Consider the following 17,191-nt stretch of genomic DNA (forward strand, 5'->3'; position numbering starts at 1 on the left):
ATTCCAGGATGTTGATCGAAACAGCAGTGGGTATAACACACTGATAAACTGAGACAAGGGAAAAGGACACGTTCCATTGTGTCTGCAGTGTAAACACAAAACTCAGCAAGTTGATGATGTCGTTTATATGTTTTCCCATCACTAAAACTGCAGAACCACTATGAGTTTGTGCACAATCGTGGCTGCAAAATGCAGCATTTGCACGTCGATCTACCGTCCACGACTTGATTCTACGCATACTGCATGTGTCCAATAGAAAAATGACAAGATGACGTGAACTTCGAGGGTCAACAAGGACTTTTTAAGCGTATGTAATTGAATGTACGCAAGTTGTGTCTCCCACTGCTCGTATGTATACATACCAGTGAAGTCCAGATAGTTGGTTGAGTCGATGATAATCCCCACCAGGGAGAGGTAGAGAGCAGCCACCTTGGCTCTGACCTCCGGTTTGATACAGCGATGGTCAAGATCATGGGAGCACAGCAGGCTGTAGATGGCGTTGATGGCCTTTCTCTGGACCTTTCCCCTGTGAACACATACACACATTTTATTTTTAAGTGAATTCACCAGTTAAACTACAAGTGCAGAAGATGTTAACATGTGTAGAGGTTGTATAAGCTCTCTGGCAGTTTAAGTTTGGTGTAAAATCTGTAAATCTGTGATTTTTTTTTTTTCATTTTCATTTTGTTTGTGATTTGTGGGAAACTTGGAGGAAAGTAGATAAACAGTAAAGTTTTGTAATAAGGAGAAATATTACGATAATATATGCATCATGACTTCTGTAATGTAGTTTAACGCATTACCCTCTTCTAACAGTTTTTTCTACCACTTTGATATGTATCTTATAAAGAAATTCATGTGCTCATACATAAATATACATATATTTATGATACTCTATGGAACTGCATGGATTCTTATCTACTTGCCCTCTGTATTACTGTAGATGGCTGAGCTAGATTTTGCACTCTGATACATTTTTGCATATCTCATTATCTTACGGAAATGGAAATGTAGGAATCGGGTTTGCTGTTGCCAGTTCTTGAATTTTCTGAAGTGCATTTGTATTGAATGTGAACTTGCTGGATTCTCTGCAAAGAAACACCTGATCGAAGTCGAGCACAGAGCGGATCTGATGATGCAACATATTAAACACACAATTCCCTCCTTGTTGTTTTTAATATAATTGTTAATAAAACGGTGTTGATCACACCCTGGTGCGGGCTGCAATATTGACTTTATGCTCCACTGAGGTCATTGGGAGGTTGATGATCTAGAAACAACTTGTTTCCATACCCTTCTGACTCCATGTCGAGGGCGGCACTGAGCTCTGTAAGCAGCAGACCGGTGAGGTAGTGCTGCTGCTTGAATTCCTGAGAAAGCTCGAACAGCCCCAAGATCCTCTGCTGCTCCTGGAAACTGCACGAGCCAGAACTCTGTGTGGAAAGATGATACGAAAGAGTGACAGCACAAAATGATTCATCAGGTACGATTTTTTTCCCCCTTCATGCAAGGTAAAGTCCTTTTTAAACAGCCCTCTTTAAAAGTGAATCCCATCTAATGACTCCCTAAACTCCCCAAATTGTCAGTGATGAAACAACTGCCTGAACTGAATTACTGAAGTACAATTTCTGACTGATATGTGGGCAGACCTGTGAGGAGATAGATGGGCACGGTGAGGCGGGAGCGGACGCAGGGCTGCTGAAGAAGAGGCTCAGGTTGAGGTAGTGCTCGTGGCTGCACAGGATTCGCAGGAACTCCAGACGCATGCTGATCAGTGTTGGCATTGACACACTCTTAGCTGACAGCTAGACGTGAAAATAGCAAAAATAATCAATTAATACATGATAGTACCTAAGAAACATACACCAGAAGGTATATAAATTGTCTTCGGGGGACGGTTTCAGAAATAGGAGCCTCTTCTTTCAAGATCAAAAATAAATAACACAGACTTCAAGTATTCAAGACACATGTGTTAAATGTATTGTTATCAGTGTTATTGTACCGTGTTGCAGTAGCCTTTCACCAGCTGAAAGACAAATCCTCGGTCCATAAGAGACAGGAGGTCGTAGAGGAAGAAGGCCAGGCTGATGTTGACTTTCTCCGCTTGCTCGACCTCCTAAAACAACAGCGGTCAACAAACAACAATCATTGAGCTGCACAGAGTCGAACTTGCCAAGCCGCTAGATGTGAAAAACCCGGCTTCTGATACCACAGAGGCAAATTTAATTAGCACCACCGACTCCCTGTTGTTTGGAGGACACTGACTCGACCCAGGAGGACAGAAGGCGCACAGGTGCAGTTCTGAGGTGGAATAAGTTGCAGTCTGACAGAGAAATGAAGAGGCAGAATGTACTTTCATCATTGCGTTCCTCACCTTATGCTGCTTGACAAGGATGGTCCCGATCTCGGCTGTAACCACGGAGACAATGGTGGTGATGTCGTCCTTGAATCGGTCGGAGAAGCGGCTTCTCCGGGGGACGCTGTTCTTGTCGAGGTGAGACACGTGCTGAGCCATGCTTTTCACCTGTTTACGTGTGAATCAGATAAAAACAAAGGTTGCGCCTTAATTGAAAGCAAGAGTGAAGTCAATAATCTGTCACGTAAACAGACAGGTGCTAAGTCAACACTTCCTGCCCTCATTTTTCATTCAAATCACAAAAGAGGCCTTCATTCATTCATTCAAGTATGCATCTTGTGGTGAAGCTATTGACAAGAGGAACATAAATAAGTGAAAGTGAGCGATGGTAACACTTCCAAAACTCCAGAAGAGTGATAAATTAGCAAGCAGCTCCATATATTATAGACTTTGGTGATTTCAGAATGTCCTTTTTGTACACCACACATTAAAACCGTCATTTATCTTTTAAGGTGATGTGGCCATGAGGTCAGGCATCGTTTGCTGAAAGCTGTTTTTATCACTCCACTCATTTATCATGCACATCCGAAGCAACCATAACTTTAATTCTCTTCTATAAGTGTCAATCAAAAAAAAGAAGTACACAGACCAGCAGCTCAAAGAAGAACCAGGCATATTTGTATGCGTTCTCTCTGCAGACCCCGGTGCTGACGACCATCTGCAGAGCCAGCTCCTCGTGAAACTGCTGCAGGAGACAAAACACACAAAGCGGAGTGAGAGAGAGCCTCCCTTCAGTGGGTAACCGAATAAAGGTTGTGTATGTATTAAACTGAATGTCACTATGAATTCATTTTGAAACACTGGGGTGAGCTCTGAACAGGAGGGACAACCAAAGCAACTACAGTGCAGTTGTTGTAAGTGTCACACTGCCACCCTGTGGTAAGGGAGGGAACTGTTGGCTAAAAGCTTCTTGAAACAGTAAGAAATGTGCAGCCGGAGTGTGTGCTTGATCCTATCAGAAAGAAGAAGCATTTATCATTTATCTGTTGAATTATTCAACAGTTAAAGCAGCTTCTCAGATAAATGTAACAGGGTGAATGGTGCCTCTGTCTCCACCACTCTGACCCCGTATCACCTGTTTCTGCACTATGTAACTTCAGTGAGTCGGTAGGATCACAGCGTTACATACATGTTCACTTCAACATACAAGTTTTCAACACATAACATTATTATGATGTACTTTCATTCAAATCCTTGTATTTATGCATCTATTCTTTGACGCAGGGTTATATGGCAGGTATAAATACTCGATTTCATGTCAATCATCTACAGGGTCTTTAAACTTCTATTTCCATCTTGAGAAGACAACTGGTACTAATCCAAATCTTAATAACAGAGGGATAATAGTTCTGCTGTAAAGTAGATAAATTGAGGCAGCTTCAAGATTTCTCATTAGTATGCAAATGTCTTCAACAAGCTGCCCGAAACTGTACCTCACATACCACGGTGCAGGGCCACAGACAAAAGGCAGAACTTTTTCTTTTTACCTTCCTGTTGGAGGGTCTCGTGCTTCCTGTGGGGCTCTGGTGGTTGCTTACGTCCACATAGGTGGACATGCGGCTGCCCGGGTTGTTGTGGCCCTGGAGACGGAAACAAACAGGTTCCATCACAGTGAACGTGATGGATGTGTTCATTAGAGGGGACGTCAAGTGGACTATTACAATACCTAATGTACTGTAGGGGTGGATAGCAAATGACTGTTTTGTGTGCACGTGTAAGCATGCTGGGATATTTACATACTGCACTGTGTGTGTGTGTGTGTGTGTGTGTGTGTGTGTGTGTGTGTGTGTGTGTGTGTGTGTGTGTGTGTGTGAGACGGCATCATAAGGTGTTGTGACTGTTTTCATGGGGAGATTGTGGGACATTTAGTTTAAGGGAATCCCTCTGTACCTTGGCAGAGAGGATGTTTTTGACCTCGGCGTCTTCAGCAGACATTTGTGGACCGGGGATGTCAGGGTTGCTGCTGCTGCGGATCCTGGACTGGAGAAGCATGCTGCCGACTGTGGCTGCCGTGGCCCGGCCCATTGTGCTGTAACGGCTCTCTGCCGACGATATACTGCCCGAACCTGAATCCGTGGACACACATTGAAGTGCAATCTTTATTTCTTAAAAAAAAGTTAAAGGAAATACAATCAAAGGAAAAATTTCAAACAAAGCAAGCAAACTCAGTCGTATAAATCCGTATGTCTGTACCTGTGTTCTGCATGTCTTGAGGGGGATCCGGCAGACGGAACACCCAGTAAAGGTAGGTCGCCAACAAGCAGTTCCTACCCTGCTGGTCCCTGTTCAGCTCCTGACTGTTGTGAAGACTGTTGACGATAGACACCACTGATTCGAAAGCTATCTGGGCCAGATTGGCTGTAGGGAACACACATGGACATGCACAAAATAATGTTAGACCTATAGTATCAATATCATATGTATAAATAATATCAACATGACAAATAAGAAGCTACTGTGTCCTTCAACACTAGGATGGCAAGCATCTTATTGCCTCCTACAGGTACTGTGTCTGTTTCTTAATTTATGTTTGATGAATTACTCAAGATTATGGGAAATAAACAAGATACCACAAAGCACAAACCAGAATAAGCAAGCTTTTAGATTTCCCAATTCATGTTTTTTTTTGTTTTTTTTTTATTGTTCGTTTTAGCTGGTAGTCAAACTAAACAAAATATGTATCAGTTTCAGCCCGATGCTTGCACCTATTATAATGTCTGTGCCCAAACCATCAATTCTAATCTTCAAGTATACATTTGTACCGCAGTTTTGTAGAACTAGATTCAACTAACTATTATTGATTAATGTGTTGATTCATTTTTCCAAGTTTCAGCTTATTTTGCCAGTTGATAAAAAAAACAAAATTCCCAGAGCCCAAGTTGGCACGTTCAAATGTCTTAATGATCAGATCAATGGTCCAAATCTCAATACAACCACACAAAACAGTGGAAAGCAGCAAAGAGTCACAGCTGAGAGACTGGGACAAGATGGACATTTGACACTTGCTTGATAATTGAGCAATTAATTGATAAGGAGAAAAAAAAGATAAAATGTATGAGATGCCATTTTTCTGCAGCACTATATAAGATTGTATAAGTATAACTCCTAACCGGTCTGGCCGGCAATGACCATTGGCTGCATGATGAGCGTAAAGAGTTTATCCAACACCAGGTGGAGGAAGAGGACCAGAGGCTCCAAACTGGAGGAGGACAGGGAGATGATGCTGAGTTTCAGCTCGTGCTCCAGCTTGTTCTCTGGAATCTTCTCATCCCTGACCCTCAACGGGAATGTAGCTCCGCCCTCCAGGGCATGGCAGAGGGTGAAGAAACGCTCCAGGTGGTTGTCCTGGTGTGGGAAAACAGACAATTTGTTGCAGTGTGGTTCTTGCAGGTGGAAGGAGAGGGATAGAAAGCGACAGAGCAACAACAGAAGAGACAGAGGAACAGATGTAACAAGAAAGGGAGCGTGTACTGCTCCAGGGCGGACACTTGTTGTGTTCTTAGTGCGTGTGTGTGCTGTAATGTGAAGTCTACTTGTGTGCATGACAGACAGAGAGAGAAAGGACGGTTAAGCAAAGAGGACAGTCATAGTATTGTTGTGTGCAAACACTGCTCACCTGTGTGTGTACAGACGACACAGCCTGGACCTCCAGGTTAAAAAGTCCTTTGTGACCTTCCATCCACTTGACAGGAGGCACCTGAGGAGGAAGTTTCTACACAACAAAGACACAGGGAATTTAACCATTCAGCTTCCATGTCTGTGTTCAGTCCTCAATATGTGTAGTCTTTTACGCTTTACTACTACTACTTCACCTACTATGTAGCATGACATGGACAGGCAGAATGACGTAATAATATAACAAGGGATGTTTACCTCAGGCGTGTGGAGTGAGTAGTTGACAGGTAGTCGCTCCAGAGCGATCGGCAGACAGAACTGACCTGTCTGCAGTCGGTCATTATTCACTATGGGCAGCCACTTGATAAAAAAAAAAGCAACAAAAAAGTGTTTACCTCTCCAGGCGAGCACATGGCTCTGTATGCATTCACTTATGTTTTTGCACAGCATCCCCACTTTTCTGGAATCAGGGTTACAGTTAGAAACTCACAGAGTATCCAATGAGAGTCTCACAGCTGCCGCTCTGGTTCTGCTTCTGCTGGCAGCTGATGTGGTAGAAGGTGAACAGCAGGTGGTGTCTCTCCGTCAGACGGGCTGGAAGAGCTATCTTCACTTCCTCGTAGAAGTCTGGGGACCTGAGAGAGTTAGGGAAGAAGGGAGTGACAAAGGAAGAAACGCGGGAAAAGAGGGATGGCCGAGGACGAAGATGGAGGAGGAGAGATGAGTGCGAGAGAGAGAGAGAGAGAGAGAGAGAGAGAGAGAGAGAGAGAGAGAGAGTAAGAGAGACAATTACTCAGATTATTTAAATGACAAAAAATATGCTCACAAACTATGAAGTGTCATAATGTGTACTTGCTTGTTGTGGTAGGTAACAGGGGTGTAGACTTCCTGTAAAAACTCAGGCCCACTTGATTTCCCAAAAATGACCTGAGAATGGACAAGGGGGGAAATATCCACAAATTAAAGGCACATTCACTTGAGATATTTCATCTATCAGCAGCTCAAATTGTGCCTGATGCACCTGTGTAGACGGGGGATGACGAGGTTGTTCATCTATACAAGTAATGCTGTCCTTAAAATGACTGGCTTTCAAGACACCTACATAATGTCCCCTTAAAAGCCAGCTTCTCAAGTACGACTTAATACACTGAAACAGGTTCTTCATGTTGAACTTTAAGGAAGAAATATCAAACATTTACTGGTTCCAGCTTTTGACACGTTAGGGTTTGCTGTGTTTCTTTGTCATTTATGGTAGCAAAGTCAGAATACTTGGGTTCTGAATCCGACAACATCACTTTGGGCTCTGGGGAAATTTTGAAGAGCTTTTTTTTTTTTTTTCCCCAATTTTTATAGACAAAATTAGGGTTTCAGCCCTACCATGGGAGGGGATCTCTCATTAGTCAGAGCAAAAAAGAGGAAAAAGGACGGCAAGCAAAACCTTTATAGACTAACGTGAAAAAAAGGGAACCTATCCTATCAGTGTATATATTGGTTGATATAACATTATAAATTAGGTAATGAACAAATATGCATATCTGGTGGAATTAGCAGGACAAATCCTAGTATCTGTTGTAATAGTGCTGCGAGATCACAGATTTCATGGCAGCACTCACAGGTAGAGAAGGCGCTGGGTCCTCTCCACTCATAAACTGGATTTTGATGGTGATGTTTCTCGCTGATGTGAGCCGGTTGACAAAGTTTAGCCTCTGTGGGTAGACAAAGAGCAGGTTCCTGCAGAGAAAAGGAGCAAGAAAGAGCATTGGGGGGACTTCCTGATTACGCAGTTCATCAAATAAAATGACACAAAACCCAAAGTACAGTGTAAAATGAAGCAGTTCTGATGTGCATCACTAGATGGCGATGTCTGAATGACAACTTCAGCATTAAGGTGACAGTAATGTCACAGAAATTCCAAACAACCAGTAATTTACCGTGGTTTTAATACAACACTGTAATCTGCCTTGAAACCTGGAATACAACTAAATGCCACAGATTCCACTGAACAAATGCTCGGTGTATGTCAGTATGCAATTACCATGCGGGGGACTTGTTCACACATGAAGTTACTAATGTTGCTAGTGTTGATTTAAAGCCCGGCTCGTACAGGCTGCCTCCCTCCTCGCTGTGACACTACGAGGCACTTTCACAGGTAGCCTGGATGTAAAAGGCCTAAAAATAGGCACTAAAAGTGTGCAAAGCTCTTGAGTGATGAGTACAGCATGACTGTTGTTGTTGCCGCTGGCTTTTCAGGGAACTTAACTGTCTGTAAGAGCAAAACAAACCTGTGTAAAACTCAAACTATGAATCATTTGCTCTCTAAAACCTTGTGTATATTTCATCGTTTTGAGGTGCGAGATATAGTACAACATGTTGATTAGAAAACTGAAGAAATCTTTTTGATTTCCTTCCACTGTTTTGAGAGGGTTTGGATTTAAAAACTTTAAAAATGTCTAAATACACAGACTGTGTTATCATTCAGACATGCATTACGCCTTCAAACCCACCTGTAAATGTTGTGAGGGACGTAAACCTCACTGGATGGGAACTCCAGCACCTCTTTGACTGGCCGAATGTTCTTCTCAGCCACAGGTATCAGAGGGATGAGCTCAGTGGACAAACATGCTAGTGGCATGTCGTGGACTGGAGACATGTCCAGTTTTATGGAACCTGGAAGACACAAGATAATTGATATTCACGAATTAGTGTCCTGTGTATGAGTACACCACATATATAGGATGAGCTCGCATCACGTCATTCAAATACTTTGCAGACTCCAACTGATAAAAACAAAATATATCCTTAGAACATCCGTATTCAATTTTCTTGCTCAGAGCAAGTTGCGGAGACCGATGCCGATCTCCTTTAAGTGTAAAGCTAAAGCAGGTTAGCTTAGCTTAGCCTAAAAAACTGGCCCACATCCATCTGCAGCTAACGACATCTGCTTCTCAGTTCTCTAAAGTTCACTAAATAAAACATTTTATCAGTTGTTTCATTCATACAAAAACACAAGCGTAAAAATGGAACATCATGGTTTTACAGGAACTTGTACACTGCGTTATTTCTTAGCATTGAGTGCAGTAACTTCCTGTAGGGCCTTCTTGCTGCCTGGCAACACCAAGATGACCACAAAACTCAAGGAAGTTACTACACCCAGCGAAGACACTGTCACAAACCCTCCCTGTATAATTTTAAGTCGGTTTAACACTCATGAATAAAGTCTTCAGTCTCCGTGCTAAGCGAGGTTAACCATCTTTCAGCTGCCGCTTCATATTCAACACAGACATGAGAGTGATGTCATCTTCTCAATTCTCCGCAAGTAAGTTACAATTCCTGTAATGAAGAACGATTCCCTCAGTTGATAAAATGAAATGAAAAAAGTCCAACGATGAGTGAGTATATGTGATGAGAGATGACCTGGTATTATCTTGATCCTCCTCTGTGGAGTGGAAGTTTTCTTGATCTCTGACAGGAACTTCAGCAAGTCCTCGTCACTCAAACGATCTCCCTCCTGATACACAAAAACACACACAGGCACAGTCAACAACTGAGTGATGCTTTTTGCCCCAATTCCATTCATTTAAAAAAGCCACAGTGACAAGAAGCAAAATACAGCTTCAGGAGATGCAGCTAGAATAAAGTTTGTGCTGTTTCTATAATAACAGTGACAGCTCTATCAGTGAAGTCATAGCTTTATGGTAGAAACATTTCTAGACCTGATGGAATGGCATGTTGGACCAAAGTGTGAGGCAAGGCCAGGCTGTACCCTCAAGCATCTCTGTCTGTCACCATATCTTATATCTCAAGGAAGCAGACTATTATTTCACAGACTAGTCTGACTCGTTGTGCTTGGGTGGCAGTCGGACCTGTTTGAAGATGGTGCTGATAGTGATGGTAGCAGGTTTGAAGGCAGCGATGTTGCAAAACTGATCATCAAGGGTACCGTAACGTTCAGAATTCCTCCTGGGAAGCTGCGCTCTCCGGTCCATGCTGCTGGATTTACCTGGAAAAAAGGAATTCCACGAAAAAGGTCAACACATATGTGAGTTGTCAGTGGGTATTGCCCCCTTTGAAAAAGAGCACACAGGCTCCACACACCTCCTTTTAAGCTATCGGAGTCAGTGACATCTCGGTCTATTGCAGCCGTCGAGATCACATCCATTATCTTGACGGTCGCCCAGCCGAAAGGCATGCGATAGTGACCCAGCCTCTGGCAGAACATCTCCGCCTGACCTCGCAGCTTCTCCAGCTTGTCCTTGTTCTGAAAGACGAAAGCAAAATTACATCTTAAAAAATTAATGCAACAAAATGGCTTCATCTCCAGAGCGTAGTTTACTAAAATGCCATACCTTTGAAGAGTCACATTCCCTCAGTGTGATGTAGGGGTCAGCACAGTCACTGATCTCTCCCTGCTGGAGAACCTTTTCAATCTAAGACACAGACAGGCAGAGCATCTCAGCATAATGAAACTTTAAAAAATCCATCCAGACAGCTTGTTTGTAAAACAGCATATGGCACTGCTCGAGCAAGAGATCCAAAAAAATCCACTGCAATAAGTTACATAAAGCTTCTGTTAGCCATGAGACATAGTAGTTGTGGATTTCATTATTACCTTGATGACCAGGTAGATATCTGGGGAAGGGTAGGTGATGGGGAAGATGGCGGATCTGGCCAGGGTGGACTGATCCACATGTGGTGTGTGAGGTTTCAAGAAGTTTTTATACTGTTCTGAGTTCAGATCACAGTAGAAGTTCTCAGATATCTGGAGGGAGACAGACAGAGGTGAGTTTAACTTCTGAGGGCCATTAAAACGTCTCTTTACCAAAAGCACATACATGAGTTACTTTTGTTGACTGAATCTGTTCACGGAAATCAATTTCAGGGCGTAATAAAATGCCAACATCACTTTAAAGTAAAACATTTTTCGATGAAAGACTGAGAGGAAAGTTTAGAAATGGCTCCATTACATAAAAGATCGATCCTGGAATATCATCCGTTCAGTGCACCGTTTCTCTACTCGCCTTCCCAATGACCTCAGGCTAGGAACACAGCCATATGTCCTGGTCTGGCTTGGGCTGCTGTGTGTCATGTGATCCCTTTCACTGAAAAGCCAATAACCTCTCCTCTCCTGCATTCTGCTCATCCCACAGGACCGCCATTACAGTGACCACACCAAAGCCTATTTCTCAGCAGCCAAACCTGGCTGATTTTAACCGGAATCCTCAAGACAGCGGCTGTGATCAGATTACACACTCTGAGAAGTATTCTGGGCCGAACACTTTCGGTTTGTTTTCAATTGTCATTTTGTTAATTGTTAGGGTTAGCCAGAAAGCCAAAACTCCTGCACAGGTTACGCAACGGAAATGACCTGGTTCGCTTCACTAACACAGAAACACACTGAGTGAAAGTCCTTTATGAGACTGCAGTGGCGGAGTCCACCTCATGCTGACAAATGATTCTTGGAATCACAGAAACCTCTTCTCAGTAATCCAAGCCAGCTGACTTCAATAGGATATTGTGCTTAAAATCTTCACTAAACACTCAAAACACATCAAAGTGCAAAAGTTCACTGAGTTAACGTAACACTTGTGAAAGTCAGTCTACAAACTTATAAATTTGGATTCAGTGAGACACAAGGAATGTTGTAGCCCTTTTGAACATTACATGTTTGTCAGATCATAGCAGCTATGTATCTGACTGACGCAGACACTTTGTTTAAGAACAGATGCTGTTCATTTCTCTAATGACGTACACGTGCGACCACCCGGTGCTGTCAACTTACTGTGGCAACTGTGCTGCAAGATCTGACAAGTTTTAAAAGGCCAAGTGCGTAGGTTCAAGGGATATCTATTGCCAGAAATGGAATATCATATTCCTAATTATTATTTCATTAGTGAATAATCATCTGAAACTAAGTGTTGTCGCATTTTCGGTAACTTAGAATGAGCTTTTTATGTCTACAGAGGAAGCAGGCCCTCTTCCATAGAATCCACTATATTTCTACAGTAGCCCAGAAAGGACACAACATACTGCCAGTATGTTGTGTCCTTTCTGGGCTACTGTTTTCAGTGGCCACCAAAGGGGATGGTGAGGTGAGGGGGATTTAGTTGGTTGCAATCTGCATCCTCACCGCTGGACACCACTAATTCCCACACAGCAGACCTTTAAAACCTCTGTAACAACTCATTTAAATGACAGACATCGGCGAGTTTCCCCCAAACGTTCTTCGATACAGCTCCATGAAACTGCACTTCACTCAGGAACACTCTCGTCAGAGGATTAACATTTATTGCAACAAACAGTTAAGCTCGGCGCTAATGGCTCCACTCTCAAGATGCTCCCTGAATTGACCCAGCAGCATGCTAAGCCAAAGCAGCGAGCGCAAAGCAGAAGACGCCCCAGGGTACACAAGAGCGAGCTGTAAGCAAGACAATAAATGCAGATCAACCTTGAGCCCCGATAGGAAGCTGCAGTGGAGGCTGTAGTGGAGGCTGTGGTGGAGGCTGCAAGCTTGCCATCAGCAGCAGCAGCAGTGTGTGACAGCATCTGAGCAGGAGGGATGTGAATGAGAACGGAGTCTTATTTAAACGGACCGCCTTGTGGTAAAGAGTAGCTGTGGTTGGAATGTGACTGATTGGCAACAAAGATCTGATTGGTGGCTGTCAGGTGGGGCGTATGACTTCCGTGTGTTGCGTGATCTAACGCTAAGCTTCATTTATCCTGCTCACTTCTTCAGTGAGCAAGACATGTCTTGTCAACCCAAAAAACAGACTGTGGTTTACATCCTCTCAGCACTGTGCGTGTCCTCCCAGTGGGCTTCAGCCAGTCCAGCAACACTAGGCCTGCCTTGTCTTATATTATAACAACAAACAGAAGATAAGCAAATGTAGAGAAACGTAATTCCTATGTTGTCATACTGTGTCCTTGTCCTTACATGTGCACACAACCTTTTACTCTTCATATTCGGGTATCTAACATCATAAGTAGGCCACTTGTTGGGTCATATCGTGTGTCTGCACCTTGGCTGATGGGCCAGAGAGCCATGATTAATAACCAGGGCATTATACGGAATTATATGAACATCTGGTGCAGATTTCACAGATGTGAAACAACAAAACTGTCGTGAATCAAAAAAAAAAAAAGGCAAACAGACGCAGCAACGAAATTCTCATGAGGGGCAACAGCGATGCAGGAAAACAGAGAGAAACACAAGGCAGAAAGTAAAATGCAACACTCTGGAGGAGATGGAGAAAAGAAAACAAATGTACACAGCAGAGTTGGAGAAGGTAAAAAAGGAAAAGCGTATGTGTTGAGGGCTTCACCGTTAAATGGGTCAGTGCTAAAGCTTCACAGTTCCACTACAATTAAATCTAACTGACAAAAACAAGCTTGACAGTTTGTCCTTCACTCAGACAGAAGCACATTTCATAGCTCTTTAACAGTCTGGATTTGTCTCCACTCAATCTAATAGGCAGGAAGTTGTATTACCCTTCACAAGGACACACTGTGGTTCAACACGTAATAAAATTAGTCAGCTTAAGCAAAATGCAGCGTGACAACGGGACACTTCTGCTCTGCTCTTGTGGATTGATCAGTAGGAAGCAGAAGTGAAAATATCCTTGACTTACTGTCCAGTCTTCTAAATACAAAATGTTTCAGTAGATCTTCATTTCGCTTGATCATGTTGTCATGTTGTCTACTGTAATGTTGTCCTTGGGCAACATTACAGTAGATATTGTGTTCAGAGGAGACAGATATATTCTGAAAGTCTTACAGAAAAGTCATCACAAGGAGATGGTGCACGGCAGAGCTGCTGAAGAGGAACGATGTCGGGAAAAATGGGAGATTCGGACAATGTTCACGTGCCAACGACAAGATAAGAGAACGAACAACTGAATATACCACAGAAACACATCGGCTTGGTGGAGACTACAGCACAACCAGTAATCGTTTCTTGGGGATGCTGACAATACCAATAATGTGGAGTAAAACATTCCGATAATCAATATATATATATATATCAGCCGATCTACAAACATTTTTCTCAGCGATCCATCAAATTTGGTTATGAAACAAAAAGATCCATAACAGAGGCAGGATATTTGACTGTTTAACAGAAAACTTTCTCATCTGAAGTGCCATCAGTGTGAACTTCACTTGGATTTTAATAACTATAAATTACCCAGTTATCTTTCCTGTATTATAATCTCTAAAAGAAACCATCAGCAACAAATACACTGATACCAGTATGTCAGATAATTTGGTCAAGCTCTAGTAGAGACAGGGCCATCAAGTCTTTTTCATTATTCATTTATTTAGTTTTTGCTTTTGCATGTATGTGATTTCTCTGTGACGGAGCGTCAACAAAGATAAAGTATCAAAAAGGAAAGCAGCTGGCCAGCGCTGAGAAGAGGGCGGCTAAAACCTCGTCTCATCTGAGAGATCCATGAGCACTTAAGTACAAACTTAATCCTTCCAGCCCCTTCACCCCCCAAAAAAACTATCCAGCTGTGTAAATCCACAGAAAACACGCAAGCAGCCACGGCTCAAAAATGGTTGACTGGGAAAATGCGGCACGGTATTAGTACTTATAGAACTCAAAACATGGCAACCCCCCGGGGGCATAAATATGTGAGGATGCTGGGACTTAAGACCTCGTAGATTACACTGATCCCTCACTGCTGCACTGACTGCCAAAAGAAACTATGAGACCTCCCCACGTCAACCGGAGACGCATGACATGCCATCAGTTACCATGAAACAAGGTGGAAATACTAACACCAAGACTCTGCGGGAAATTAGATGTGCAGCACGCCATAATGACATTCACATTATTAAAGCTTATGGATACCTCAAGTTTGATTTTTGAAATTTGTTATTAAAATCACTACTTGACTTTCTGCTGGTGTTGGAGTTCCTCGCGGTTAATAAAGATTTGACCCCTGGCATCGTGATCTGTGATGATTCCTACATCATTACCACTAAGCGCTAACCCCGTCCACCGAGCGTCAGGAGCAATTTGGGGTTCACTAATTTGCCCGAGGACACTTTGACAGGGAGCTGCGCTTCCATTTAGTGGACGAGCTGCTCTAACTCCTGAGCCCCAGCCTCTAAATCTGCCTCTCATGCATCCATCAGCTCATGCTCAGACACCAATGGTAACCACGCAACCATACAAGGCACTGGACTAACATCAGGAACAGGTGGGATTCAACGGCTGCTACTTGAACACTAAACAGAAAAAGGTGGGGACACTTTCACGTTGAATATAAATTATTGAGGAATTGGCAAAAGTTGGGGGTCACCACTTTTTTCCCACATCTTTTGCAGACAATGCTGGGAAAATTGAATGAATTATGCGTCGGTTCTTATGGTTTCCATTAAATGATCTGAACGACTGACTCTAACCAATCCAGTCATGTAAATGATGTTTGTATTGACAAAGGTTAAAACATTTACATCGTTACGCGGCTCCTAACAAGCACAAACAGTGACCTGGTGGGTCATAATTTGGGGTGGTAATGCTTTATTGGACTTTGTAAATGTAATAATATTTCTGCAAACTACTGCTTAAAGTAACTTAAAGTATTATATAACTGGAACGCTTCACTTCTGTTGTGCATTACTGCCCAACACTGCATATGAATCACAGTTACAGTTTTAAATACACAGCCGAGGTCACAAGTAGGCCCAACACCAGTCTCCACAACAAACACACATAATGAACACCAAACTGGTATTTACAGTAGAGCTATTATACTGTAGGTTGTTATTTTGTTCTATCCCTGTCCTGTAAGCTGCAAGGTGAACGCGTCACACACAAGATCCCAGGGCATAAGTTCCAGCAAGTGTTTAAGGCAACATCAGGTACTGTGAATAAATACTGTGAGGCAACGTTTTCTTACCTTTTTCTTCTCTTTCAGGTCATACAAGGCCATGGTGGCAAATAAGGGCTCGATTTCGATCTCAAACCTATGGAGACAAGAGGGGAAAGGAAACGAGTGAATCAATAAGGGCGGGAGAGACGGGTACTACAAGCTCAACATCAATTCTTTGTTGTTTTTTTTTTAATTCCTTTTATGGATTCCATTCTGTTCCTCTAGATCATTGTTGTATTGGGAAGCAACACGTTGTACTCCAGTTAGTGATGACATGTTTGAACTGAGGGTTAAAGGATCAGGGGCTGCAGTTGCCAAACCACTGCAAGCTGAAAAATGAGTTCAACTAAAACATTTGGCAGTTTTATGGGTTGGAAGGGGGATGAGCAAGATCAAGAGCGAAAAGGCAGAGAATCTCTGTGAGTGTGTGAGTGTGTGTACGTGTGTGTGTCAGTGAATGATAGAAAGAAAGAGACACAGAGACAAATCCCACTGAGAGAGGGAGGGACGGTGATTTTCAGCAGAACAACAACAACGTCTGCGCAGGAATCCTCCGCTCTCCCACACTGAGCCGTCCATCACATCCACTGCGAAGCCTGTTTCAAACGACTACGCAGTCGTGTTTGGACGTGACATGCAAGAATGTTCTGTATGTTAAATGCTAAACAAAAGGTCATTTTTTATAAACAGGGGGGCGTTAGAATAACTCTCCCTTAATACAACTAACTGTTATTTCCCTTGTCCAACTTTTAAGAGAAACACGAGCCAGCTGTTTAAACTCCCCCTCCCTCCTACAGTATTATGAAAATGTATGACATACTTGATGGCCTGGCATCTGATCAGGATTCGGTCTCCAGTGTGTTCTTTGGGGCAGTCGGGGATGGGCCGGATCTCCACTGCATCTTCCTGGAACACAATAGCAGGGAAGGTTTTTCAAACTATGCAAAAAGAAATGGAGGAGTTCCTCTATATATATGTTGCATATCGTATAATGCACAACATGGTGAAACTCATACTCTGCATTTAACCCATCCCAAGGGAGCAGCGGGCAGCATACAGCGCCACGGCGCCAACCCCAGTTCTTAGCCAGTGCCTCCGTCAAAGAGAATGGTGGAAAGCGAAGTACCCGGAGGAAACCCGTGCAAGCACGGGAAGAGCGTGCAAACTCTGCAGAGAAAGAATTCCAACCCAGGATGCAGCAAAGGTGCTCATGCAAAATAGTGACAGGGTGAACTTGTTTCGTACGCAGGGAGGCAAGCCCTGGCATTTTAAAAAAAAAGGTCAA

The 17,191-nt window shown here is 43.1% G+C and overlaps 1 protein-coding gene across 3 annotated transcripts in view; it reads right to left on the reverse strand.

Moving 5' to 3' along the window:
• The window catches only part of dock8 (dedicator of cytokinesis 8), a 61,198-nt gene that overhangs the window by 20,892 nt on the left and 23,115 nt on the right, over positions 1–17,191 (reverse strand). For all 3 annotated transcript variants that reach the window (XM_037098269.1, XM_037098271.1, XM_037098270.1), the window contains 23 exons: positions 16,727–16,812; positions 15,934–16,000; positions 10,641–10,790; positions 10,378–10,458; positions 10,127–10,289; positions 9,895–10,031; positions 9,446–9,539; positions 8,536–8,698; positions 7,645–7,762; positions 6,888–6,958; positions 6,522–6,666; positions 6,290–6,391; positions 6,033–6,128; positions 5,527–5,761; positions 4,610–4,774; positions 4,307–4,482; positions 3,904–3,996; positions 3,006–3,101; positions 2,375–2,524; positions 2,003–2,116; positions 1,650–1,805; positions 1,294–1,433; positions 363–526 (listed from right to left, as the gene is read on the reverse strand). In XM_037098269.1, the coding sequence (XP_036954164.1) occupies positions 363–526; positions 1,294–1,433; positions 1,650–1,805; positions 2,003–2,116; positions 2,375–2,524; positions 3,006–3,101; positions 3,904–3,996; positions 4,307–4,482; positions 4,610–4,774; positions 5,527–5,761; positions 6,033–6,128; positions 6,290–6,391; positions 6,522–6,666; positions 6,888–6,958; positions 7,645–7,762; positions 8,536–8,698; positions 9,446–9,539; positions 9,895–10,031; positions 10,127–10,289; positions 10,378–10,458; positions 10,641–10,790; positions 15,934–16,000; positions 16,727–16,812 (2,962 nt within the window). The remainder of the gene's footprint in view (positions 1–362; positions 527–1,293; positions 1,434–1,649; positions 1,806–2,002; positions 2,117–2,374; positions 2,525–3,005; positions 3,102–3,903; positions 3,997–4,306; positions 4,483–4,609; positions 4,775–5,526; positions 5,762–6,032; positions 6,129–6,289; positions 6,392–6,521; positions 6,667–6,887; positions 6,959–7,644; positions 7,763–8,535; positions 8,699–9,445; positions 9,540–9,894; positions 10,032–10,126; positions 10,290–10,377; positions 10,459–10,640; positions 10,791–15,933; positions 16,001–16,726; positions 16,813–17,191) is intronic.

The sequence above is a fragment of the Acanthopagrus latus genome, chromosome 5 (genome assembly GCF_904848185.1).
Source record: "Acanthopagrus latus isolate v.2019 chromosome 5, fAcaLat1.1, whole genome shotgun sequence".
NCBI lineage: Eukaryota > Metazoa > Chordata > Actinopteri > Spariformes > Sparidae > Acanthopagrus > Acanthopagrus latus.